Source organism: Trachemys scripta, chromosome 3 (assembly GCF_013100865.1).
Source record: "Trachemys scripta elegans isolate TJP31775 chromosome 3, CAS_Tse_1.0, whole genome shotgun sequence".
In the NCBI taxonomy this organism is placed as follows: Eukaryota; Metazoa; Chordata; order Testudines; family Emydidae; genus Trachemys; species Trachemys scripta.
In genome coordinates, this window is record NC_048300.1 from 73,564,933 (window position 1) to 73,592,932 (window position 28,000).

General features: G+C 43.1%; 1 protein-coding gene across 1 annotated transcript in view; it reads right to left on the reverse strand.

Annotated features, from left to right (window-relative positions):
- GPR137B (G protein-coupled receptor 137B) overlaps positions 1–20,592 on the reverse strand; it is a 42,110-nt gene extending 21,518 nt beyond the window's left edge. Inside the window, exons 1-2 of the mRNA XM_034765061.1 lie at positions 19,980–20,592; positions 3,433–3,482 (exon numbers count right to left, since the gene is read on the reverse strand). Of these exons, the coding sequence (XP_034620952.1) occupies positions 3,433–3,482; positions 19,980–20,348 (419 nt within the window). The 5' untranslated portion in view covers positions 20,349–20,592. The remainder of the gene's footprint in view (positions 1–3,432; positions 3,483–19,979) is intronic.
- Positions 20,593–28,000: the final 7,408 nt, after the last annotated feature.

Below are 28,000 nucleotides of genomic sequence, written 5' to 3' on the forward strand. Positions count from 1 at the left end.
GGAGCTTTTATAAAACATAAAGTTCCAAAATAAAAAAAAAAGGTCCTTGAACCCAGCTGTAATCTGGGCACAGTCCCTCCTCCCTGAGGAACTACCTCTTCCCTAAACCTCAGGAAAAGACACAAGGCCTGGTCTGGCTTCTTTGTCGTCTCCCCAAAAGGAAAACCAAACTTCTAGCTGGTTCTTTCTACCCAGCCCCAAGTTCAGGGACCACTGCAGGAAACATTAGCTTTCCTTGCAGCTTCACTCTATAATCTCTTCCTTTGGCTACCCACAGCCTCTGTTTTTCTACTCCCTCAGAAGCCTGGTTAGGCATGTGCATTGTCTCCACCTGGAGAGGTAAATCAACTGCATCACAGCTGAGAACTATCTCCCTTTAGAAGGACCAGCCACCCTGTGACAAGTACATTATTTATGAATTTATAGGGTGCTGCCAGTTACCTTATAGTAACTTTCAGTCCTTAAGTATCACCCCATTGTCCATAATCCTGATCTTGAGTTTGGCACATAACTGGGGCTGTGCAACATTTGGGGGTTTGCTCAGAGAGGGTCCATGCAGATGCTTTCTGTTGTTTCAGTTTCCATTTGTGCACATCCTTTGAGTTTTGCTTTGAGCGTTTGGGTTCATTTGTACCAAAAAAATCAAAGCAAAGTTTGACTGAAACCACCAATTTTGCCTGGTTGTTTAATCATGTGAAACTATCAAATTTCATATATGGTTTCCACGAGAAATCATAAATTGCCTGAGGCCTGCTGATAACAACCTGAGCTCACAGAAAGGTGAGCTTGGCTTAAGCATTCTGTTTTTAACAAACCCCCAAAGCAGAGGAAAACGTTAGGTAGTTTTATTACAAACATAACAATGAGCCCCTTTGCCAAAGTGTCTGATACTATTAGAGAGCAGAGAGAAGTTTTCTTTACGTGTATGCTCTGTTAAGGTGGGTTTTATTAATCTTTTTCCTATCTTGAAATTGTATTATTCTTGATCTATATAAATACAGGCCTGAGAACACACCCTCTCACAGCTGCCTTGTTTATACAGTTGTGACATCATCACATCCTGGTTACTTTATCTTTATAGCAGAAATTTTTTTAAACAGATTAAAAATCAAATGAGGAATTCAATATTCAGAAATAAGGACAAATCAAATCCAGTTAGTACAGATTCCAATATTACTACAGCTTTGTCTACTCACAAATGTGGTACCTCTTTCACTATCCCATTATAAATAAATTGGCACAACCTCTCTAGCGTGGATGCAGTTATAATGGATACAAATGTACTAATATCAGTACAGCTATTCTGTACCAGAAGGGGAATAACCTATACCAATACGAGGCACACTAGGGATTACACCAATCTAGTGATACCTGTGTAAGAAAAAAAGAAAAAATTCACATTCCTAACCACCATTGTTATTTATACACGTACAAAAACTGTGTGGAGACCATGCCTAAATGTTTTGAATGCAATAGGAAAAAATGTAGTGCATGTATGAAGCTATGTGTTGGGACAGTGTGTGCATGACTCAGGGTTTGTCAACACTACAAACGGTTTGCTTGTATCGCTAAATTGGTAGAGCTATGCTGGCAGAGCTCCGTAGTGTAGGTGCAGAGTATGCTGACAGAAGGAGCCTTTCTGCTAAAGCCACCTCCCTGAACAACATTAGCAGTGGCGGCAGAAGCACACTTCTGTTGGCCTAGTTGCATCTACACTGGAGTCTTAGGACCGGCATGGCTATGTCAGGTAGGGGTTGAGGTTTTCTTCCCCACACTCTTAGTTGACATCACTATATTGGCAAAACTGTGTAGTGTAGACTAAGCCTCAGACATATTGTACAGCTACTATGTACTTCAGAATGGAAAGTCTCTAATAACTACCCATTTGACACTGATGCATTTCTTAAATTACGTAGAAAAAGGCATTACTGTAAATATCTGTAGCTGTGGAGGAAGTTCAAAGTTTCTGTTCCTCACCTTCAAAGCCCTCTGCAACATTATCCTCGTTCACTTCTCTACCTTCATCTTCTCATCACCAGGCTTTGTGCAGCCTCTCTCTTTGCTACACATTTGTTCACTCTCTGTTCTCATCTTTGCACCTTCTGTGCCAGCTGGTCTCAACCAAGTATCCTCCCTTTCTTCATTCAATTGTCTTCTCCAAAACTACCTGTTTCACACACTGTTCAACCAATATCCATGTATAGCTGTCTCATCACCAAATCTTCCAATTACTGTATTAGTATTCCACCAAACAGCTCTTAAACTCCTGTTCTGGATTATTACCTATTGAGTTGTATCAATACCAAACCTGAATGTAAGCTTTCCAGGGCAGGAAAAATGTTATTTCTTTAATGGTTGGTATAGCACCATGTACTACCGAATAGTAGGGATGCGAACAAACCAAATAACTAGTCTGAAAATACTGTCTTGTTTTAATACAAAGTATAAATACAGTCGTCCCTTCTGGCTTTATAATCTATGAGATTAGCATTCCAGATAATTCCATTTTCTCAGCCTGAGTTGCCATTTTTAGCTTGTAAACTCTTCAGGACAGAGGCTGCCTCTCTCACTCTGCTTGTACAACAGTCAGAACAATGGGCTGCAATCCTGATTGAGGCCTCTGGCTACTGCCTCAATAGAAATTAATTAATTAATCTCTCTCTCAGCTTCTTGGACATCCACCAGCACCTTATAATGAACCTCCTGATAATTCGGGACAATCCCTCCTGCCCCAGCAAGACACCAGCCATATCTCTCAACATAAACCCTCAGCCTTTACAACCTTACCTCTCTACATTGCTGGAAACCCATCCAAGTGCCCCCCAACTAAGTCACCAGACTGAATCCATCCTCCCTGGCTCCTTGTCCTCTCAACTTTCTTCCTCCTCTTACCAAAACATGTAACTGACTCAAACATGTGCCACCCCCCGCACACACACACACACACACACCTGTTGTCAGAACCTATGCTCTGACCAAGACACACATAACTGAACGCTCTTTCCTCACTTGACATAACCTTCCCCTAACTATCCCTGAGCATTCAGCTGAACCCAAATATAAAAAGCTTCTACATGAACCTGTCAGTGAGTAGCCACACTGATCCATTCTGAATGCTTTCTACTCACATCTGATTAACAGTATTGAATAGAATTGTATAAAAATGCAGATGGATAGATAGATCTGATGATTATAGTCTTGTCTAATGTCTCTGTAAACAAAAGCCAACTGTTGTAATGATTGTTTTGTTTCTGATATTTACATGGCAAGGATTTGTAGACTTGTTAAAACTTCCTAAATAAATAAATACTTTAAAGAATTCAGGTGCTAAACGTTGGAAAGTTAAGCTCATTCCTAAATTACTAGCAGAAGTGGGCATCAAACCTATCATTTTAAAATATTTACCACAAGAAATGTTTGCATAGTGCTTACCGGTATTTAAGTAGTTCTGGAGAGTACTTTGACTTAGCTTTGAAAATCACCTGCAATAACAGGGAGGAAAAATTGCATCATTCACAAAGTAAATACAAATGAAGAAATACAGTGTAATCCTGAGGAAAAAAAACATCTTACATGTCACAGGTTATTAGGATTCATCAAATGTTTTTTGCACCTTCAGGTTATCTGCACTAGAAAATTTTGCCACTTAAACTATACCAAGTGGCAAAACCACCCTAGTGCAGATAGACTGGTATAACTTAGTCCGGTTCAGGAATCAGAACTAACTAGATCAGGAGAAGGCATCTTTATACTGCTATGACTATATCCACACTAGGACATATACTGGTATAACTATATTGGTAAATAATTATACCCCCTAACTAACATAATTATACTGGTGCAACTTTCTAGTGTAGACCAGCCGTAGTGGACACCTTTACCTGGCGGTGTAGCATGGCCTTAAATTGGGTATAAATGTTTGCATCCACTTTAGGGGCCCTCTAAATGCGAATCAGGCCGAGTGTATTCTAGGCCTTGGCTACACTGGCAATTCACAGCGCTGCACTTGCTGCGCTCAGGGGTGTGAAAAAACACCCCCCTGAGTGCAGCGAGTGCAGCGCTGTAAAGTGCCAGTGTAATCAGCGCCTGCAGCGCTGCACGCTCGCTCGCAGCGCTGCAAGCTATTCCCCTCAGAGAGGTGGAGTACTTGCAGCGCTGAGAGAGAGCTCTTGCAGCGCTGGTGGCGTGACTACACTCGCGCTTCACAGCGCTGCCACGGCAGCGCTGTGAATCCGCAAGTGTAGCCAAGGCCCTACTGAAGTTTATTCAGTTCTCTCCGGTTACATCTTAATTGCCAAAAAACGTGTGTTTTTACAGAGAGATAGCTACGGAGCATTAGTTATCTTGCTGTAAAATCTGTTGTAATGCAATATATGAGCCCAAAAAGTCAAAGGTGTTAACATGACCACCCTGAGACTATCCAATATTAAACAGTTTTAAATGTTATTCAGCATTTGGTATGAGAGACCTCAGCCTGCTTATTACCCTGACAAACACACCATTAAAATCTTTAAAACCTTTTATTAAAGATACCGAAGAGAAGGAAAAACAGTTAAAGCATTTGAAATGTTAAGTATTAAGTAAGACCTTGTCTACACTACACAGTTTTGTTGACAAAAGTCAGCTTTCTTTGACAAAACAGTGGAGATATACACACTGAAATGTTCCTCCTGCCGATGTAACGCCCCTGCTATGCCCACATAATAAAACCACCTCAACAAGCGGTGTAAAGCTTTTTGCAACATAGTTAGAGCGATGCAGCATCAGTGTAGACACTCCACTTGGTTTTGTCGCCCTAATTGGCCTCCAGGAGGTATCCCACAATACCCATCCTGACCACTCTGGTCAGCACTTTGAACTCTGCTTCCCTGAAGGTGCTGAGCTATGCGCCTCTCCCCGATTTAAAGGCCCAGACATTTTTAAAGTTCCTCTTCCTGTTTGCTCGGCATGCGCACCAGCTGATCAGGCTGGCTTTCTGCAGCAGATGTTTTCTTGCATGGAGCACACCAGAGCTGTTGGATCTGCTGAGTCTATAGGGAGAGGAGGCTGTGTAGTCACAGCTTCACTCCAGCCGTAGGAATTTTGATACCTCTGGGCTGACTGCTGGTGGCATACAGAAGGGGCACAAAAGGGACATGCAGCCGTGTTGTGCTAAAATCAAGGAGCTCCGGCAGGCATACCAGCAGGCAAGGGAGGCCAACCATTGCTTTGGTGTGGCACCAAAGACATGCCGCTTCTCTAAGTAGCTGCACACCATCCTCGCTGGCGACTTCACCTCCACTGCCAAGAGCTCTGTAGATACTTCAGCGGGGATTGGAGGCAGCAGCCAGCAGACTCAACCTCGATGATGAAGTGGTGGATGAGGAAGTAGCGCTTGAAGATGACTTGGAGCAAATGGTAGAGTTGTCTGGTAGTGCAGTGAGTCAGGACCTCTTTTCCACTCTGGAGGGTCTAGCCAGTCCCAGCAGTCCAGCTCTGGTGTGCAGGATGCAGGAAAGGGGAGCTCCAGTAAATGCTCAGTTTGCTTTGATACTTCACGGTCAGAAGAGATTGAGCTCTCACGTACTTTGTTAAATAGTAGAGGAGGGATAAGGGACAGAAATTAACAACAGAGCCTATCCCTCTATGCTCTGGGTCCATGGCAGAAAAGTTTGTTAATGTACACAGGGCTGTCCCTGGAATCCTCCATAGTGATCTCTAGGAAACTTTCCTGTAGGTATTCTTCAATCCTCTGCCAAAGGTCCCTTGGAAGAGCTGCCTTATTTCTCTCCCCACTATATGAAACTTTGCTGCTCCGCCCAAAAAGTATTTCTGCAAGGATTAGAGCGGCACACAGGCAAGCTGCATATGGAGCCAGTCTGAATCCACATGCATGCAAGAGATGCACACTTGCATCCTGGGTTAGCCTTAGGAGTGAGATATCGGGTTTGAGTGCCCTAGCCTGTGGAAAAGGGTACTAATATTTAAAATAATCTCCCTATCTGCTTGTAGTAACCCCCTTCATGAGCCACTCTTTGTCCCTTCTTGCCCATTCCCCCATATCACCCCCCCACCTCGAACTCACCATATTTGGGACTTGGGCCAACTTGTGTTCTAGCCTAGGAACACTGAGAAAGAAGTGTGTATAACTTTTGTGATTCACAGCTCTGAGGACACTCACAATACTGTGTCTATTCACTGTTTCTTTGGCTTCTGCAGATGTGCCCTTGAGGACCCCCTCCTCCACACCAGCGTAGTGCCTCTGTCAGATGAGGCGGTGAACAAAGAGGATATGTTTCATGAAGTGCTGCAGTCAATAGATACAGCACATAGCAAAACAAGAGCAGAGGGAGACAATTAATGAAAAACTCAGCTTGAATAGCCTGGAAAGGACTTAGAAACAGGAGAGGATGATAAAGCTCCTGGAGGGCTAGACAGAGATGATGAAGTCCCTCATTCACCCTGCAATCTGAGCACATCCGGGCACAACTCCCCCTGCAGCCACTACAAAACTCTGCTCCATGCCCTCCCCAAATTCCGCCACCGCATTCCTTGCATGTACCCCATGCACTCCATGCCTAGGGATTGGTTTCCCAATGAAAACTGGAGTTACACACAGCTGTGAGAGCCCTAACTGCGAGACTGTTCCTCATTGTCATGTCCTGTTTGACCAAAATTGTGTTTTTTCCTGTTATTAAAGTGAAATCTTTGAAATAAAATGAGTCTTTATTTTTGAAATAGACATATTGATCAGTGCTAACACTGAAACACAGTGGTTATAGGTAGGTATATTTGCTCACTACAATTAACGCTCAGGAAGCAAGCACTACAGAGGTAATTCAAGGCAGCAAATAATCATTGGCTGACCGAATGCATCACTGGGAATCATTGTCAAAATGCTCATTCAAAGTCTCCCTGATTCAAATAGCCTCCTGCTGCGCACCCTAATTGTCCTTGTATCTGGCTCCTCTAAATCAGAAACCAGTCGATCAGCCTCTGCAGTCCATCCCTGGGGAAACTTTCCCCCCTTCACTTTGCAAATATTATGTACAGAGAGTACAGCAGGCCCCAATGACCATTGGAATATTTTCCTCATTGAGGTCTAACCAGCAAAAAAGACAGTGCCGGCGACCTTTTATTTGGCCAAAGGCACTTTCAATGGTCATTCCGTACCTGCTGAGCCTGTTGCTGAAGCGCTCCTTGCTGCTGTCTAGGTTCTCAGAGTCAGGCTTCATGAGCCATGGAAGCAAGGCATAGGTGGGGTCTCCAATGATCACTATGGGCATTTGCACATCCCCCATTGGATTCTTCTGGTCTGGAAAGAAAGTCCCAATGTGCAACTTTCTATACACTCCAGTGTTCCTAAAGATGCATTCATCATGCACCTTTCCTGAGCACTCCGGCACTGATGTCAGTGAAATGGCCCTGATGATCCACCAGTGCCTGCAAGAGAAGTAGCCCTTTCAGTTGATATACTCCATTGTAAGATGGTCAAGGGCTAAAATTCAGATATGTGTTCCATCTATCGCCCCGCCGCAGTGAGGGAATCCCATTGCCTCAAAGCCATCAATCATTTCCTGCACATCACTAAGAGCTGAGCTGAAGCTGTTGTTACTGTTAAAGTCTGAATTCTGATCACATTTCCTAGAGGATAAAACAAGACACACACACACACACAAGAGGGGAGAGAAAAGAACAGCAAAGATTCATTTTTTAAAAATGCAGCTTCTGTCTCTGGTGTTGACTTTCACTTGCAACCTCACTGCTGGAAAAGCACAGGCATGGCTCAGAGTCTTATTAGCCATCCAAAGACCTGGCAAACTTGTACCAGTATCAGGCTGTAGATCATTGCGTTTAACTGCCTTTTTCTGGTCAGAAGCTTTCAGCAGCATTGGAAAATATACAATCTTGGCCAGCTAAGCCAGACTTTCATTAGACAGAAGGAAAAAAGAGTAGGATAGGGAAAAGAAATAAAGTGGGTGAGAAATAAGGAAGGAAAAGGATACACAAGAGTGAGTGGGTGTGTCAAAATCTCACATCCCAAGTGATGTCTGGAATTTAGCTGCAGGCAGTGGAGGTGGCAGTGTTATCTGGGCCCCTCTCTTGGCCCGGACTGGTCAGGATGTCTCTTGGGATCAGGATGACAAAGGCCCAACAGTGTTACGGTAGATCTCAGGGTCCCAGGAGATGGTGAGGGTGACAGTCATGATAGTAAATTTCATTGCAGCGGTTGTTGGCAGACAGCTGCTTCTTCTGTTAATGTTCACCAAAAAACCTTTTCTTACTTCTTTTGTTTATCAGGCATGATCTTAACACAGGCCTTGAGTTATATCAATAGGCCTCTCTGTTTGGACTAATTTAGTCTGTCTTTACCTTTTCCCAGAAACATTTACTGTTCTAGGTTATTGGGATACTTTAAAAACATTCGTCCACTTTCCCACAGTTAGGCTCAAACATGGGGTGAGTTGGTAGGCCCAATTATCACAACAAAATCTAGGCAAGGAACTGGGATGTTTATCATGATGTAGCTAGGAGTGGGCAGTTCTGGCGGAGGGATATAGGATTGAACTCACCAACCTACACCTCAGTAAAAACTTCTTGTGCCTTGTCACCACTAGGATTTTACAGCAGAATAGCTAATGCATGTTAGTTATCTTAATATATATATTTTTTCTGACCGTGAGGACACACCCTGACTGAAATGCCCACCTGCCATAATCTTCCCTTTGACTGTGCTGTGTTTCACTTTCTTATCCACCTAGCCTCTTTCAAATAACATTATTTAAAAAACAAATATCCCACACACTTTGAATAGATTCATGATTATCAAAAATGGTTTGGAAGCATCATTAGTATTTCACAGGTTAAAATGTTTTCTAAGTAAACCCAATTTGTAAGGGGGAATTTAAACTCAGCTTCCTTGCCATGGACTGAAAAGGAACCTGCTCACCACTTTAAAAAAAAAACAAAACAAAAAACCTTTAATTATGTTGCATATTTTAGTGTGGGTGATTTGCTTTTAAAACCATTTTTCTCCCACTGGTCTTTTCTTTTCCATTTCACTAGAATTACTTTTTCCATGTGCTTTAAATATAGCTGAAATAACATTTGCTGTTTTTTATTTAACAGCTATTTACAGAATATAACTCTTATAATAGAAAATGTCTTCATTTGTGCACTAGCCTCCTCCTCGCTGGAGATGGTTATTGTTGAGTTACAGCCAGTAGAGGGAGCCTGGCTTTTCAATAGGCCCTACAAAATAATAGCTCATTTAAAATCTGAAAGTCTAGAGAATTTTCTGCAATGGTTTCTAATCTTTTTAAAGTAAGTCAAATGTCTGGGCTGCCTACAAACCCAGGCACTATCCCTTATAGTAGTGTCATAATATTATGTGTTTAATTATCTAAACACCTCTAATAATATGTACTCAAAGGACTTCAGAAACAGGTTTTATGTTGTTTTATTTTACTTGCTGCTTAAAGGAGATAAGCAAAAAGCTTATGCCCGGTTTTGCCTCTCTGTGATGTATAAACAAGACCCAACAGGTTTTTTGTGGGGAGTCAGGGGTTAAATTGTTTTCTTGCATGCTTTTTGCACTAGAAATTCAGCTTTTGTTTATCCCATTTATCTTGGAAGACAACGCTCTGGATGACTAGAGACAGGGTGACCAGATGTCCCGATTTTATAGGGACAGTCCTGATATTTGGGGCTTTTTCTTATATAGGCTCCCATTACCCCCCACCCCCTGTCCCGATTTTTCACATTTGCTGTCTGGTCACCCTAACTGGAGAACATGTAGGATCATGACCTTGCAGAGATCAGGCAAGTGACATCTAACTAAGGGGCCGATTCCGCAACCCTTACTCACATGGAGTAGCACTTACACAAGTATTACCATTAATTTCAATAGGACTATTTTCATGAGCAAATTAGTACTCAACATAAGTGTTAAGAGCTGATGTAAAGAGCTGTTACAGAGGTGTAGATTGTCCTAAATTAGCTTTGGTTACCCTACAAAAAACTGGTTGCAGAATTTACCAAGAGTAGATGCTGCAGGGCAGTAAGTATAGATGAAAGAGTGCTAAAGGGGCTTGTGTTGGATTCACTGTACATTTTAGTGGAGCTGCATCTGAATTTTATCAAAGATAAGTGATTTTTATTCAAACTGTTTAAACAATGCTAGGGAAATGTGTAAATATTCCTCTGCATTAGTGCAGCTCCCAGGCTGCCAGTAATAATAGAAGATGTAGTGTAAGGGCATAGGCATTCTTACCACCATGTCACCAAAGCAGAAAAACAGAGGGTCTGATTCTGCAATGCTTACTCACATGAGTAGCCCCATTGAAATTAATGCAGCTCGTCACAGAGTAAGGTACTCTTCAGTGTGGGTAGGAGTATCAGAATCTGGCCCTTACAGATTTTCCCAGACAGTGGCGATGCACCTTTTTGTTTTTAACACTTGTTTAACTCAAACACCCTAAAAGCAGTTGGAAGAAAAGGTCAGCTTGTTAAAGCTTCAACAGACCCTCCCCTTCCATGAAGGACTAAGAAAGCTCCTAGTGAACATCTGAGTCATCCCAGGTCTTTCAGCAGAATGGGGAAAGCCAGGCTAGAACAGACTGGAAAGCAAGTAGAAAAGAGACCCTTTTAAAAAATTCTTCAGACCATCCCCAAGAAGCTAGGAGAACGGCAAAAGGAAAACTCTGCTTGTGATCTTCATTGCTGCTTTTCTCATGCGTAAAAAACTTGATTATTTTTCTTAAAAGATTTTTTCCTACTGATTGTTCTTTAAATTATAAATATCCTGCCTTGTTTCCTTGGTTTTTTTTCCTGAAAGACTGAAGATCTAGGATGAAGCAACAGAGGGTCCTGTGGCACCTTTGAGACTAACAGAAGTATTGGGAGCATAAGCTTTCGTGGGTAAGAACCTCACTTCTTCAGATGCAAGTAATGGAAATCTCTAGAGGCAGGTATATATCAGTGTGGAGATAACGAGGTTTAGTTCAATCAGGGAGGGTGAGGTGCTCTGCTAGCAGTTGAGGTGTGAACACCAAGGGAGGAGAAACTGTTTCTGTAGTTGGATAGCCATTCACAGTCTTTGTTTAATCCTGATCTGATGGTGTCAAATTTGCAAATGAACTGGAGCTCAGCAGTTTCTCTTTGGAGTCTGGTCCTGAAGTTTTTTTGCTGTAAGATGGCAACCTTTACATCTGCTATTGTGTGGCCAGGGAGGTTGAAGTGTTCTCCTACAGGTTTTTGTATATTGCCATTCCTGATATCTGACTTGTGTCCATTTATCCTCTTGTGTAGTGACTGTCCAGTTTGGCCAATGTACATAGCAGAGGGGCATTGCTGGCATATGATGGCATATATAACATTAGTGGACGTGCAGGTGAATGAGCCGGTGATGTTGTAGCTGATCTGGTTAGGTCCAGTGATGGTGTTGCTGGTGTAGATATGTGGGCAGAGTTGGCATCAAGGTTTGTTGCATGGGTTGGTTCCTGAGTTAGAGTTGTTATGGTGCGGTGCGTGGTTGCTGGTGAGAATATGCTTAAGGTTGGCAGGTTGTCTGTGGGCGAGGACTGGCCTGCCTCCCAAGGTCTGTGAAAGTGAGGGATCATTGTCCAGGATGGGTTGTAGATCACTGATGATGCGTTGGAGAAGTTTAAGCTGAGGACTGTAGGTGATGGCCAGTGGAGTTCTGTTGGTTTCTCTTCTGGGCCTGTCTTGTAGCAGGAGGCTTCTGGGTACACGTCTGGCTTTGTTGATTTGTTTCTTTATTTCCTTGTGTGGGTATCGTAGTTTTGAGAATGCTTGGTGAAGATCTTGTAGGTGTTGGTCTCTGTCTGAGGGGTTGGAGCAGATGCGATTGTACCTCAGTGCTTGGCTGTAGACGATGGATCGTGTGGTGTGACCGGGGTGGAAGCTGGAGGCATGAAGGTAGGCGTAGCGGTCGGTGGGTTTTCGGTATAGGGTGGTGTTAATGTGGCCATCGCTTATTTGTACGGTGGTGTCCAGGAAGTGAACCTCCCGTGTAGATTGGTCCAGGCTGAGGTTGATGGTGGGGTGGAAGCTGTTGAAAGCATGGTGGAATTCTTCCAGGGCCTCCTTCCCATGGGTCCAGATGATGAAGATGTCATCAATATAGTGTAGGTAGAGAAGGGGCATGAGTGGACGGGAGCTGAGGAAGCGTTGTTCCAGGTCAGCCATAAAAATGTTGGCATATTGTGGGGCCATGCGGGTGCCCATAGCGGTGCCACTGGTCTGGAGGTATATATTGTCACCAAATTTGAAATAATTGTGCGTGAGGATAAAGTCACAGAGCTCAGCAATAAGTTGTGCTGTGTCATCATCAGGGATACTGTTCCTGACAGCTTGTATTCCATCTGTATGTGGGATGTTAGTGTAGAGAGCCTCTACATCCATGGTGGCTAGGATGGTGTTTTCTGGGAGGTCACCAATGCACTGTAGTTTCCTAAGGAAATCTGTGGTGTCACGGAGATAGCTGGGAGTGCTGGTGGCGTAGGGTCTGAGTAGGGAGTCCACATATCCAGACAGTCCTTCAGTGAGAGTGCCAATGCCCGAGATGATGGGGCGTCCAGGATTTCCAGGTTTGTGGATCTTAGGTAGATCTAGGATGAGAATCTCTCCCTGCTCTGGCCCCTTTACCCCAGTGTTAGAGCTGGAGACAGTGATTTCCCTACACCCCCCCCCCCCCCCCCGAATTTCCCCAACTCCCCATCCCCCAGTTGTGAACTAGTTACATGCCAATTTAGTGACTGTTTGGAGATTTGAATTGAAATTGAAACATTAATACACACTTTAAAAGCATATACAGTGTATGATAAAATACATGTATCTGAAAAAGTATAATAGATTTGAAAAGTATGAACATAGACTAGCTTCCTTAATCAGCTGTTGTTTTTATGACAATATCAGTGCATTCATTTCGGTGATGTTGGCCAACCTAATAATTTCAAATGATGATTTGTAAGCAAAGTCTAAATGAGCTCTCCCTGAAAGCTAGTGATGAGCTGTGGGGAAAGGCTTCAGGACCAGATTGTATTTACGTTCACACCTAATCTATCTAGGTATCCAGCAAACAGAGCTGTGTTGCCCAAGTGATAGATATTGGCTGGGGTTGGGTTACAAATCACTTGAATGTGGGTGGGGAGGGGGAAGAAATGTTGTTGTTCTTATTGTATGAGTAAAGGGCAGTAGAACTGTACTTAGCCTGTGCTGATTGAGGGCATCAAGAGAGAGGGTGGGGACCAGTCCCCCTCCACTGTTTAAAGCCAGAGCTGATTAGGCTCCATAGATAGTCTTTTGTTCTGTTAAGTGACCACTGCAGCTGAAATCACTGATAATCAGGTGTAAGTGCTTAGTCCTGCTGTGGGGATAGAGTTTCTGTGGAAGAGATGGCCAAGACTGCACTCTGAGAACTCAGCTGAAATCACTGAGAGCTGGGTGGAACCTCAAGAGACCAACTTGCAGAGGTCACAGTGGCAGGTGGCAGCAGAAGGTGACTTTGGCATTGGCAACAGAATGGTGGCGTGAATGGTGGCACAACGAACAGCAGTGGCTAGAGCAAACAGTGAGTAGCTGGAGGAACGAGCAAGGTGCCTTCTTGCCCTCCACCTGGGAGGTGAACTCCTGTGAAAGCACCTCTGAACTCTGAGTCTCCACTGACCAAGGACAACACCGGTGAGTGGGGTGCGGTGGAAGAAAAAGTGAGGGGCACGTTAAATAAACATTTGTTTGTTGGACTATATTTTAGTGACTTTGCTCCAGAATGCTAGATTTGTGACTGGGAATGGAAACTTATATAAATATGTTTCCTAGTAGGCCAAGATTTTTTTTTTAAATGCATTATTTGCCAAGGTTGTTATCTCACATTGTTGCTATCTTGAGAGGCCATTATGTTGGGGAGTTCCTGTACTAAGCATTTTTATTATTATAATTAATTTTTACATAAGAATGGTCATACTGGGTCAGACCAATGGTCCATATAGTCCAGTATCCTGTCTTCCGACAGTGGTCAAGGCCAGGTGCTTCAGAGGGAATGAACAGAACAGGTAATCATCAAGTGATCCATCCCCTGTTGCCCATTTCCAGCTTCTGGCAAACAGGCTAGGGACACTCAGAACATGGTGTTGCATCCCTCTCCATCCTGGCTAATAGCCACTGATGGACCTATTCTCCAGGAATTTATCTAGTTTTTTTTTTTTAATCCTGTTATAGTTTTGGTCTTCACAGCATCCCCTGGCAAAGAGTTCCACGGGTTGACTTTATGTTGTGTGAAGAAGTACTTCCATTTTGTTTTTTTAAAACCTGCTGCCTATTAATTTCATTGGGCGACTGCTAGTTCTTGTGTTATGTGAAGGATTAAATAACATTTCCTTATTCACTTTCTTCACACCAGTCAAGATTTTATAGACCTCTATCATAACCCCCCTTAGTCGTCTCTTTTCTAAGCTGAAAATTCCCAGTCATTTTAATTTCTCCTTCTGTTTCATACCCCTAATCATTTTAGTTGCCCATCTCGGTACCTTTTCCAATTCCAATATATCTTTTTTGGGATGGGGTGACCAGATCTGCACACAGTATTCAAGGTGTGGGCGTACCATGGATTTATATAGAGGCAATATGATATTTTCTGTCTTATTATCTATCCCTTTCTTAATGATTCCCAACATTGTTAGCTTTTTTGACTGCCGCTTCACACTGAGTGGATGTTTTCAGAGAACTATCCACAATGACTCCAAGATCTCTTTCTTGAGTATTTAACAGCTAATTCAGACTCCATCATTTTGTATGTATAGTTGAGATTGTTTTCCAATGTGCATTACTTTGCATTTATCAACATTGAATTTCGTCTGCCATTTTGTTGCCCAATCACCCAGTTTTGTGAGATCCCTTTGTAACTCTTCACAGTCTGCCTGGGACTTAACTATCTTGAATAGTTTTGTACCATCTGCAAATTTCACCAACTGACTGTTTACCCATTTTTTTCCAGATCATTTATGTTGAACAGTAATGGCCCCAGTACCAACCCCTCAGGGATACCACTATTTCTCTCTCTCCATTCTGCAAACTGATAATTTATTCCTACCCTTTGTTTCCCATCTTTTAACCAGTTTCTGATCCATGAGAGGACTTCCCTCTTATCCCATGATGGCTTACTTTTCAAAAGTCAATTTAAATTAAATACATTTTTTTTAATTATATTTTTTTAGAAATCTAGACCCGTTGTTATGTGTTTGTGTGTAACTTGAGGCAGGGGCTGTGGAGAGTGGGGGGCTGTGGAGGGGGTGGGCTATGGGAGGAGGTGGGGAAATGAAGGGTAGGGGTTATGGAGGGAGGTGAAGGGGAGGACTGAGATGGGGGGGTGCTGTGGAAGGTGGGGGGCGCTATGGAAGGTGGGGGGCTCTGAGGCAGGGGCTGTGAAGAGTGGGGGGGCTGCGGAGGGCAGGCTCTCAGGAGAAGGGGCACTGAGGCAGGAGAAGGCTGAGGATGGGCCCTGTGGAGAGCGGGTGGCTCTGGGGTGAGGCCTGGGGGGTCCGACGGGAGGGAGGAAGCGGCTCTGGGGTGAGGCTTGGGGGTTCCGGCGGGCAGGAGGTGGCTCTGGGGTAGGGTTACCATACGTCCAGATTTTCCCGGACATGTCCGGCTTTTTGGTCCTCAAATCCCCGTCCGGGAGGAATTTCCAAAAAGCCGGACATGTCCGGGAAAATAGGGAGGCGTGGTAAGGGGACCGCATCCTCCCTGGGCTCCAACTTTCCTGGCTCCTGCCGCTCTCCACCACAGCGGGGGCCGAAGCAACTTCCCCAGTGCAGCAGCAGCCGGGGGGTGGGAGGGAGGAGGGGGAATGTGGGGTGCTCAGGGGAGGGGTGGAGTTGGGGTGGGGACTTTGGGGAAGGGGCGGAGTTGGGGCAGGGCCAGGGGTGGAGTGTTCTCTTTTTGCAGTATTGAAATATGGTAACCCTACCGACCCTGATGGTTTAAACTTATGATCTGCCAACAAGCTTTTTGTATGTGTCCTGGGAGTTGGGGGAGGTTTGGGATTTCCAGCATCTCTCTAGGTCTGCATGACATCATCCTCTGCATCCTAACCTATGTCCCCCACCCAAAACTTCTGTGCTGCAAGTACTACATTTAAACTCTGAAACATCATAAAACAAAATGAAACATGCCACCCTACCCCTAAATTCCTCCCAAAGCGGGGGGGGGGGGGGGGGGGGGGGTTAGCATCTCATCTGACCCATAGTCCATGTCTCTAAATTCAGACTTTGAAGGATTTCTTAGGCTCTTGTGACTGCCTCCAAAATCTCAAGACTTTTATTGGGTCAACCTTGTCAGTGACAACTAATGTAGATCAGAGATAGAGAGGAGAAATGGACCCCGACCAGGGAGGCTGCAAATAAGAAAGTTCTTGAATTCCAGGCCAACCCATCTCAATTTAATTAAAGTAGGAAATATATTGTTTTTGAACAGCTAAAATAAACCTGTAGGGTTGCGGAGGGGCAGATGTCAGACAGGCAGAACTTCAGGTTTTGCAGACACCCCTTGGAGGCAGGAAGGCATATTAACAATCCATATGTTACCTGATGTATCAGTTGCTCTAGCTCATGTTGTGTAATTATTTGCAGGCATCCTGCTATTGTTTTACAAAAGTAATATCTCTGCTGTTTGTTTTGTTCTTACATTAACCTGACACGTAGTTTCATAGCTTCCAAGCAGAGGAAGCTTTACTCTTAAGGAGTGGGTTATATTATTTCCTATCTTTAGAAGACCAATGAATGGACACAGAAGAAGCAGGATCTTTGTCTTCCTTACTGGAAACATGTGCACTTCCCGCAGCAGTTAGTTTTGGAAGAGAAGTGATTGCTATTGCTATTACATATGCTTTCTTCTAGCACCCTATGCCATATCTAGGGCATCAAAAGCCCCGCACAGTAAAAGTCTGTGTACTCACAAGCGGCAGCCAGCACTCAACCCCAAGGATACCAGTCAGTGTCAGTCAAAACCTTGATTATCTGTAACTGCTTTTCTCACTGGTCCAGCAGGTTTAACAACCTCCCACACTGCATTACAATTCCTTTGGGGGTTTTTATTGCTGCAGGTGACGCTCAAAACTCAGGAAAACCCCTGCTGTGCTGGTGCCACTATGTCTCATTTTATCTAAGGCACAGTTGAGGCCTTATTTATAAAGGGTCCTTACTCCTGAAGAAGAGCTCAGTATAAGCTTGACTCTGACCAACAGAAGCTGGTCCAACAAAAGGCATTACCTCACCCACCTTGTCTCTCTCATTCCAAGCTTCACATCTTTATTGCTTCTGCTAGCTACCTTCTTTTCTTCTCACTAAATAACAGTTGGCTTTCATGCAGTGAGGCACATCTGCAGTCTACTTTTGCGAGGGGTGAAAGTTGCCTCTGAACAGGTTTGTGAAGTTAAAGCAATTATTGAAAACAAATTCTCTCTCCCCACCCCTTTCACACTAGTTCTTGCTTGTCTGCTGTGGAAATGTAGGTGTACGTAAAAAAGACAGTCTCAACATCTTTAATTATAAGACAAACCATCTCCCTATTGGTTGGAAGCAAAGAACTAATAAAAGTGAACTAAAAATGTATAAATTTGTTCCATGTATTAGGTTATATTCCCACAATGGTTGTGCTTGTGTTTCTAAACTCAACTCCTTGTTTTAGCTGGGTGGAGCCTTATTACAAGTGGGACTTTCCATGGGATTAACTAGCACGGAAGCGAACAGCAATAAATACAGTAATAATTTGCTTGTCTCTAGCACCTTTCAGTCATTACTCGTAAAGTCCTTTGCAAGTATAATTTTAAAAGCCTCACAACACCAGGTCAGTATTATACTCCTTTTACAGAGGGGCAAAGTAAGGCTTAGTGAGCTTGTGATTTGCTCATGGTGACACAGCACAATTGATGTCAAAATTAGAACCCAGGAGCCTTAACTTTGTGCCCTCCTTTAAGCACTACAGTCTAATGCAGTGGTTCTCAAACTTCATTGCACCGTGACCCCCTTCAGACAACAAACATTACTACATGACACCAGGAGGAAAGACCGAATCTGCCCGAGCCCTGCGGCTCCGGGTGGGAGGGGGGGCAAAGCTGAAGCCCAAGGGCTTCTGCCCTGGGCTAGGGGCCTGTAACCTTAGCCCTGGGCGATGGGGCTTGGGCTTCAGACTTGCTGGGGTCCAGGGCCAACACCAGCCTCACAACCCACTTTGGGGTCCAGACCCACAGTTTGAGAACCCCTGGTCTAGTGGATCGCAATTTATTTACCGCTGTGGGTCCCATATGCAGCTCCCCATGTATTACGTGGGCTGCATCTACACAATATATATCTACTTGTATGGCCCTGAGGATGTCACATGGGCTGCAGCTGTGTGCTGATTGGGCCACAGGTTGAGAACCACTGCACTTGACCATACTCATTACATAGCTTCAAAGTGCTACCAGGCAGCAATGTTATAATCCAAGTAAAATGAAAATGTGAGTACAGAGATATTAACTGTTGCTTGCTCTCTCTTTTGGATTTTCCTTGAGATGAAAGGAATCAATAACCTATACTACTAAGCCCCCCATTGCATTCTCCATGCTCACTTAATCCTTAGCTTCTTGACTGGGAGCCAAGAAACTAAATTCTCTCTTCAGAAGACTTCAATGGGAGTTGCATGTGTATGTGAATTTGGCCCCAGGGTGCCATTTAGTGCCAACTATGGTGACCGATGGATTTTGTGTGATATTGGACACTTGTCTCTTGGAAACTGGACCACCACCAAATTCATTACACAATAGCCGGGGAATCACCATCTTATAATAGCAAGCCTGGGCCACTATCCGCTCTCACCCTTACCACATGCGGTTCTATAGTTCTTATTTAGTGGCGCTCGGTTTCAAAATCCAGTCACTTTTCTTCAGTAAGGTAATTTGCAGACCTACAGTAGTTGTTATCTCTGGGAACCACTTAGAAGGTGTGTGTATTTAAAAAAAAAAAAAAAATCAGTCCGGTCTAGGACCTAATGGATAGGTAGTCCACATCACAAACTCTTTATTACAACCTGCACTCTAGAAGGTAGTCTCTGTGGAGTGTTCAAGCAGGGAGACTGATCTGCACGCTCACCCATGAGGTCCAGCTATGCTAGAAAGATGACCCATTACTGATACAGGTAATCTAAGGGCAGAATTCAGAGGAAGTTTGGCTTTGTGGTTAAGGCAGTAGGACTCAGGAGTTCTAGTCGCAAATCCCGGTTTCTTGTTTGACCTTTCTTTGTCTCAGTTCTCCATTTGTAAAACAGGGATAATACTTTCTTCCCTCAATTCCATCTTGTCTATTTAGATTACAAGATCTTTGAGGCAGAGGCTATCTCTTACTCTGTGTTTTGTGCAGCACCTAACACAGTGGAGCTCTTGTCTCAGTTGGGGCCACCCCCCAGATGCTACTGTAATACAAATAAGAATAATAAATTGGGCCTGCAATAGGAATCTAGTTAACAATTCTGTTACTGATACACAAAGAAAAATAGACAGCTCAATGACTCATACTGGCATTGCAGAACCACCAGGAGTAAACAACAAGATCTCATTTTTTGTCAGTAAAGCCATGCAATATGATTCTGAATGCACACAGAACAGCTAAGCCAGGAGGTTTTACAGTGTCCCTTTGAGCAGAACTGCACTTTAGACAGCCACTGTAAAATAACTCCAAGTTTTCCAGTACAATTTGTTCAACCTTAGGTTAAATGTCACCTTTAACTCGGCAACAGATTTATTTACTGCTTCTCCCCAGGGTGGCTGCTTCATTGTAGCAGTTGTCACTTGCCTTCCAAAACACAAAGTTCCAAATTAAGTACATTAAATGTACTACTTTCCCTGCCTGGGAAATCACATCTCTTACAAACCTCTTAAAAAAAAGCAAAGCTTTACAATTCTGTAGTACTTAATCAACCCAGGCACAGAAATGTCCATTCCTTACCTGAGTGAAGTAAAGATTCATCAGTGTCAGTGTGAAAAACTGGAGGCAAACTGGGAAGCAATAGAGAAGCCAGAAGATGAAGGGTCTGAGAGAGTTTGCTGTGACAAAATCTTTGAAGTAAAATGAAAAGAGCACAGTCCTAAGCGAGGCCCAAAATAGGCACAGAAACAGAAAGACAGTTTGGTAACTGAACCTCTTGTGCCTGTAGTGGAGGACCAGCCAAAGCTGGACGTAGATGAACATAAAGAGGAGGGAATAAAAAACAGTATATACAGTGGTCAGGCCCAGCTTCACATACGGCGGGACAGCTGGTGTCAGGGTCGGTGGCAGGGTGTCATTTTTCAGTGGGTCCCACTCAGAGGCCTCCATTTGAGATCAGAAATCGTAAAGAGTTGCTTGTTAAGTTTGGCTGCTTCTGCTCCTGCTTCCTCCTCCTTTCATCTTCCTACAGCAGCATAGGAACCAAGAAAATGAGAGAGAGAAAACAAGCTGCACTTCCTCTTTGGCAGCTCACTGACGGCTGGTAGCACATGATCACAATTCAGAATGATTCATTAGGGCTGCCTGTGTCAGCAATTGGCAGGGAACGATTCTGAAGGCTGCAGTGCTCTTTGCTGATGTTTGTGGACAACCCCTGCCCATCCTTCTGAAAACAAAAAAAACCCATCTCCTCCCTGTGCAATTTATAACCAAACCCCTTCCTAAACATGCTAATCTTGATTTAAGATGAGGTCAGTAACACTGGTGTGTTATGTAGGAAGCAGCTACTTGATGTTTTTACTAGTGATAGCCAAGTCAGATGCTGTGGTTTTTAGTGTTTTTGTTTGTTTGTTTTTTGTTTTGTTTTTTAACAAGCAACTTATTTGCTAGTGTTTAACTAAGAAGACTTTTTTAGGAACCTTTATTCAAAACACCGCAGTAAGCTGTAGTGCTCTGGATCTTCATTATAGAATCCTGCAGTGCTTAGTAGGGAATATACAATTCACACTGCAAACTGAATGGTCATCTTATCCAATAGCCTCTCTCTCTGTTAGTGGCCAATATCAGATGTTTCAGTGGAAGGGGTGCAAAAACACATAAGACCTAATGTTGCCAACCCTCCAGGATTGTCCTGGAGTCTCCAGGAATTAAAGATTAATCTTTAATTAAAGGTTATGTCATGTGATGAAACCCCTGGGAATATGTCAGACCAAAATTGGCAACCCTGCTAAGGCATCAACCTAAATGTATTGTCTGCCTCTTAACAGGAACAAAAGAAAAACACTAAATGCCAAAATGTGCTAGAGCATAAGTGTCATTGCACAGGATTTCCCTACTCAAATATTTTCTACCTTGGCCGTCTCTGGGACAATAATTGATTGGAGATGCTTATTGGTAAATATGCAGCCATGACATTGGGATTAGTTTTATAAAATAACACTTTCCTTTGTGGGCATTTCTTATATTGTGAATGTTTGTCATATGTGGATGAGTCTTGGGAAGTGAAACTGAGTGGTTTTGACATCTGCACTATGAAGAGATAAAGTTCTCAAACACCTCAAAGTCATGTAGAAAGTTATTTAAAAAAAAATGGCTAAGGCAGGTGCAGAGTTAATGTTCTTGCTGGGTTTTGTTTTATTTTATAATCTACAATAAATTCTTTTGAAAAGAACACCCCTGGACTAGTTCCAAGGGAATCCCAAATTTCCTGTGAGCAGTGGGAGCATCTGCTTTCGGCAAAATATTCCTACTAAATGGCTATTATCAAAGGCTTTTGGGATATGAGCAACGGAGGAGATAAATTTGGAATTATGTTATGAAAAACCTACCTGACAAATATCTGCAGACGGAAAGGATGACATGCTAACTTCTGCCTCGCTGAAAGAATATGGTGATGATGACGATGAACAATAAGCATGTCTGTTGCATGCATAACTTGGGATGGCACTTTAAAAAAAAAAAAAAAAAAACTCTTTAAAGATGTTGGCCCTGCCCTGAAACTATTCAAATCTGGGTGTCTAAAGCTATGCTCTTATTAGGCACCTAAATATAAGTGGCCTTATTTTCAAAGGTGCTGAGCAATCCCAGATCCCATTGGCTTGAAAGGGATTTATGGATGCTCAGTGCTTCTGAAAATAAGGCCACTTATATTTAGGTGCCTAAATATGGACTTAGGAGGCTCGCTTTAGGCATCCAGGTTTGAGGACTTTTGGATAAAGAGCCTACTACCGTAAGGTTCTGAGCACTTCCTGAGATGTGCTGAGTGGCCTAAACTCCCACCTCTCAGGAGACCCTAAACTACCAGATAGGATAAGGCCCTAAATTAGACACACCTAGAATATTAAAATGGACAAAGGAAGGGGTTAGGGGAAGGAGGGGTGAGTGTAAGACAAATTAAAATGATGAGTCTTATAACTGCAAATGAATCATATAAGGTCTGAGAGAGAAATTGCAGTGACACACTCAAGGTGCTGTGAAAGTAGGATTAAAATTGTGGCCCTAGCATCAATAATCCCTGGATTTGACTTTAAATAAGCACCTGGCATGAAATAAATAAGATCTATAAGGGCAGCCACAAAACAAGTAAAACTCTGTAGGCAATCAGAGTGGGTTTCTAAAAGCGACTAATGGCATTCCAGAAGTGTCACTTTCATTACATGAGGGTGGGGAAGAACAAGGAGTTTGGATTAGAGATGAAACAGTATATACAGCAACTGAAATAGATATACTCAAAAATAGTTCAAAACAAACTACAACAACTCAGTGCATTTAACTCTCACTCCGCTAGATGGAGTCCTCAATGCACACAGTAAAAGATTGGCGCAGGGTAATTTACACTGTCTGATTTAAGTTTCTGAATTACATCCAAGCAAAATGCAGATGAGTTTTGAGTGATGTCACAGTCATATATGGGGCTTCCTTCTTGGGCAACCTCACAGGAACTCTCCTCTGCAATATCCAGTGACTGTAGCATGCAAGTTACTGCTGGAGGTGCTGCAGGTCTAGCAAGGTCAATACTCTGCTGTCTGGGGCAGTTAATATGATCAGAGTCTCTGGCACCTCTTTCAGAGTAGATTCATAGATTCTAGGACTGGAAGGGACCTCGAGAGGTCCAGTCCCCTGCCCACATGGCAGGACCAAATACTGTCTAGACCATCCCTGATAGACATTTATCTAACCTACTCTTAAATATCTCCAGAGATGGAGATTCCACAACCTCCCTAGGCAATTTATTCCAGTGTTTAACCACCCTGACAGTTAGGAACTTTTTCCTAATGTCCAACCTAGACCTCCCTTGCTGCAGTTTAAACCCATTGCTTCTTGTTCTATCCTTAGAGGCTAAGGTGAACAAGTTTTCTCCCTCCTCCTTATGACACCCTTTTAGATACCTGAAAACTGCTATCATGTCCCCTCTCAGTCTTCTCTTTTCCAAACTAAACAAACCCAATTCTTTCAGCCTTCCTTCATAGGTCATGTTCTCAAGACCTTTAATCATTCTTGTTGCTCTTCTCTGGACCCTCTCCAATTTCTCCACATCTTTCTTGAAATGCAGTGCCCAGAACTGGATACAATACTCCAGCTGAGGCCTAACCAGAGCAGCGTAGAGCGGAAGAATGACTTCTCATGTCTTGCTCACAACACACCTGTTAATACGTCCCAGAATCATGTGTGTGTTTTTTTTTGTTTGTTTGTTTTTTTGCAACAGCATCACACTGTTGACTCATATTTAGTTTGTGGTCCACTATAACCCCTAGATCCCTTTCTGCTGTACTCCTTCCTAGACAGTCTCTTCCCATTCTGTATGTGTGAAACTGATTTTTCCTTCCTAAGTGGAGCACTTTGCATTTGTCTTTGTTAAACTTCATCCTGTTTAACTCAGACCATTTCTCCAATTTGTCCAGATCATTTTGAATTATGACCCTGTCCTCCAAAGCAGTTGCAATCCCTCCCAGTTTGGTATCATCCGCAAACTTAATAAGCATACTTTCTATGCCAATATCTAAGTCGTTAATGAAGATATTGAACAGAGCCGGTCCCAAAACAGACCCCTGCGGAACCCCACTTGTTATGCCTTTCCAGCAGGATTGGGAACCATTAATAACAACTCTCTGGGTACGGTTATCCAGCCAGTTATACACCCACCTTATAGTAGCCCCATCTAAATTGTATTTGCCTAGTTTATCGATAAGAATATCATGTGAGACCGTATCAAATGCCTTACTAAAGTCTAGCACTTGAGAGGCCTAGTCATACTGGAACTGGCACCATGTGGATTCTCTCTCCAGTTCCTCTCAGCCAACTCTGTATCCCAGTCCAGAAACTTCTCCCCTAGATTTGATGCCAGATACATCTCCCACCCCCCGCCCTTCATTCATATTATCCCTTCCCCACTAGAGGGCCTGTGGCAAAGAGAGGGACAAGATACACTCCCCAAGGGTATGTCTATAGAGCAACTAGACACACATGGGTGGCCCATGCTAGCTGACTTGGGCTCGCGGGTCTCTGGTTGCAGGGCTATTTTATTGCTCTAGGTTCTAGAGCCTGTGCTCTAGACTGAGCCCAGAAGTCTACACAGCAATGAAACAGCTCCTCAGCCATAGCCCCGCACGCCCGAGTCGGTTGGCATGGGCCAGCTGCGGGTGTCTAGATGTTCTGTAGATATACCCAAAAGTCTCCACTACACTGATATAAGAGAGAGAGAGATTTAAAAAAATAATAATAAAAAATTTCAGCAAATAGTTTATTTGCTGGAAAATGCAGTTTTGATCAACTTAAAACCATTTGCAAATTCGTGTTGAGTTCGAGGAATAGTTTTGAACTGAAATATCACAAAGGTTTGGAAATGTTGAAATTAAATATTTTTGTTTTGACCTGGCTTGACATTATTTTCAATTTACTGAAAATTTTGAAAAATGTTATTTTCAGTTTGTCCCAAAATGACACCTTTTTTGATATTTTGGAATTGCCAGTGAACAGAAATAATCTATCATTCACCCAGGTCAACTTATAAATGCTATGTAGCGGCCAGGATGCAAGGATAATGGGATACAGAGGCTTACAAACTCTTCCACTGTCCTCAGCAAAGATATTTCCAGAACTGTTGCTTGTGACTAACATTAACTAAAGGTGAAACATGATGCCTCGTCACGTTTTATCAGTGACCTATAACAAATGTTCACATCTTATGCTGTCAAACTTTAACTCACTAAATGAGTGTAAAAGCATCTCTGGAATACCAATAGTTCAACACCAATTTTTTCCAAGTCTTGTATTTGAGTTGCCCTCAAACCAGAACTTACTGTGAAAATGTAGAAGCCAAAACCCATTGCCGTACAACAATAATTATGGTTTCACTTAGTGCCCCTGGGGCCTCATCAGGGAATTTCTTATTAGGCCTAACCTCCTGTTCCTATGCAGATCTTGTAAAGCATGGGGGCTTCAGCTATGGGTTGTCCCTCATCAGGCTCTGAATATCTGGGGACATTCTAAAATTCTGGAGATTCAGGTGCACTACTGTCATCTCTCCAAAGGTCAGAGTCCAAAGGATGAAACGGTAGGGCAGCCTTAGGGGTCAAACTGCTGTCTGGCTCAGCTGACATACAGTTCTGTGACTCTATAGTTCCAACAGCCGGTAACACAGACTCAGGAGCATCTGGATCCCTGCAAGCTGAAATGCTGCTTTTCTGGATAGACACTCCTCTTTGGAGTCAGTGGAAACTAGAGTCTGCTGGCTGAAATGTCAATGAAACAATGTGTGTGGACAGTACACTCTGCATTGGATGACTGTCCACCCCCCAAGTATACTTTAAAATGTCGTTTGTTTGTTTGTTTTTTTTAAATCAGCTTTGCAGGACCTGGCCAGTGGGCAAAATGTGATTTTGATTTAAAATGTTGATAAGTCCTGAACCATCTTCACATTTGACTTTATACACTGGCAGCTCAGACAAGTTTTCTCCAGATACGTAACTGTGTTGTCCATCCAGCTAAGATCTTGTGTGTATTTGGATTACCCATGTTTCTTATGAATGCCTGGGCCTCTCAGAGTATCTCCTGAACTCTAACCCAAGAATCATATCAGGTTTTATTAGTTTATCCCTTTTTAGAGGCTGCTTCTGTAGCAATTCTATAAGACTCTTGCAATTACTGTTTTAATTTGAGAGTATAATGGAAGAAATTGTCAGAGGCTGCTCCGTTAGCTGAGACCCTAAAGCACAGGTTAGCTGGCAGACAAGCGTCTTACCCAAATATAAGAGAATAGAATGAGAAGCTGGTAGCATCAAGTCTTGTGCAGTTATACACAGCCTCGGACACTGAAGTGCTTATTCCACTTCTGCTTTTATTCTGCACAAATCCTCCGTGTGAAGACTGTGATCACTAAAATTAACATCCTGACCCCTGTCATTTCTATTCAACAAACTGTGGGCCTGAAATCTGCTGGTGAGAGAGAAGATCAGTCTACTGAAGGGGCTGATGGAGGGTGGAAATATTAAGAGTGTTTTGGGACTGCCCAAGCTGAGACCTTACACCATGGAGTTGGGAGGTAATTCCATACAGCTCTGGGCTGGGGTAACAATACCAGGGATACTGCTTTCACTTACTAGTGCTTCAATCCTAGGGAGATATTAAAAAAAACTGGAGGGCATTCAGGGAAGAACAACAAAATGATCAGATATCAGGGGATAGCCATGTTAGTCTGTATCCCCAAAACAACCAGGAGTCCGGTTGCACCTTAAAGACTGACAGATTTATTTGGGCAGAAGCTTTCGTGGGTAAAAAACCTCACTTCTTCAGATGCATGGAGTGCATATTGTATTATATTAATTATAATGCCTGCATCTGTAACTTTCACACCATGCATCTGAAGAAGTGAAGGTTTTTTACCCATGAAAGCTTATGCCCAAATAAATCTGTTAGTGCCACCGGACTCCTTGTTGTCAAAATGATCAGGAGGCTGAAGGGATGGGTATAATAGTAGAGATTGAAAGAGCAAAATAAGTGACAACTAAGTTGGAAGACATGGTACCTAGACATTTCTGAAGGGTGTAAACACCAAGAAGAGAGAGAAATGGCATGAAAGAGCACCTGTGACTGATTCATTTTGTATCTTTCAACTCTGAAATCAGAGTTAACAGCCCATGAGGTGATTGGGAAAGTTCACACTTCTCTTAAGGGCTTGAATGAGAAAGAAGAGTCTTGTTTACATTGGCCATCAATTAGCCAGATGTGATTATTTTGAATCTACCAGGCATTTGCAGAAGATTGATCATACAGGCTTTTGTTGCTCTGGGTAATAAGGAATCAAAGTAACTTCTGTTTTTTTGTTTCCCATCTCTCTCTCTTTTCTTCATTTACAGTGTCCTTGTGCAATATCTTTCTCTGACTTCCTCAGATGCCTGAATTCCTCCCATCAGACCAAGACCAGTCTCTGGATTAGAAGAAAGGTAAAAATACTCCAGAATTCATGGTCATTTCTTTAGTCATTCCCCTGAATTGGAGTTTGCCATAGAGTTTTAAATGCCTCATTCTTTACTACAACAGAGATATCAGACCACCTCCCTGCAGCTCAGCAACTTCAAATTCTCCACTGTCCTGGGCAAAGGATTGTTTGAAAAGATAAATTCCTAAAGAGCTTAATAGAAGAAGATACAAGAAAGGGAAAAACTTAGCTGTGTAGCAATCGTTCATCCTGAATTTCAGATGCTGTGGGCCAATCATGGGTCCCCAATACAGATAGATGGAATCAAAGCGTTTAAGATATCAGATATCCTGGCAAGATGTGGCACAGAAAGGTCAACTGGAAGCAAATCCGCAGCTGTGCTACGTGAAAACATGGATGTTTCCTCTAAGCAGAATCAGGAATTTGACTTTATTACATAGCTGATACCTAGATACTGCAAGATTGGTGCCCTCTAAATACCAAGGATGGATTAATACAGAAGGAATGAACCAACTCTGCTGGTTTGCAGACTCACTTTCAAGAAGCACATATTGGAAGCCATCCGTCAGAAGCAGCACCCATTTATAATACAGCTTTTTGGTTG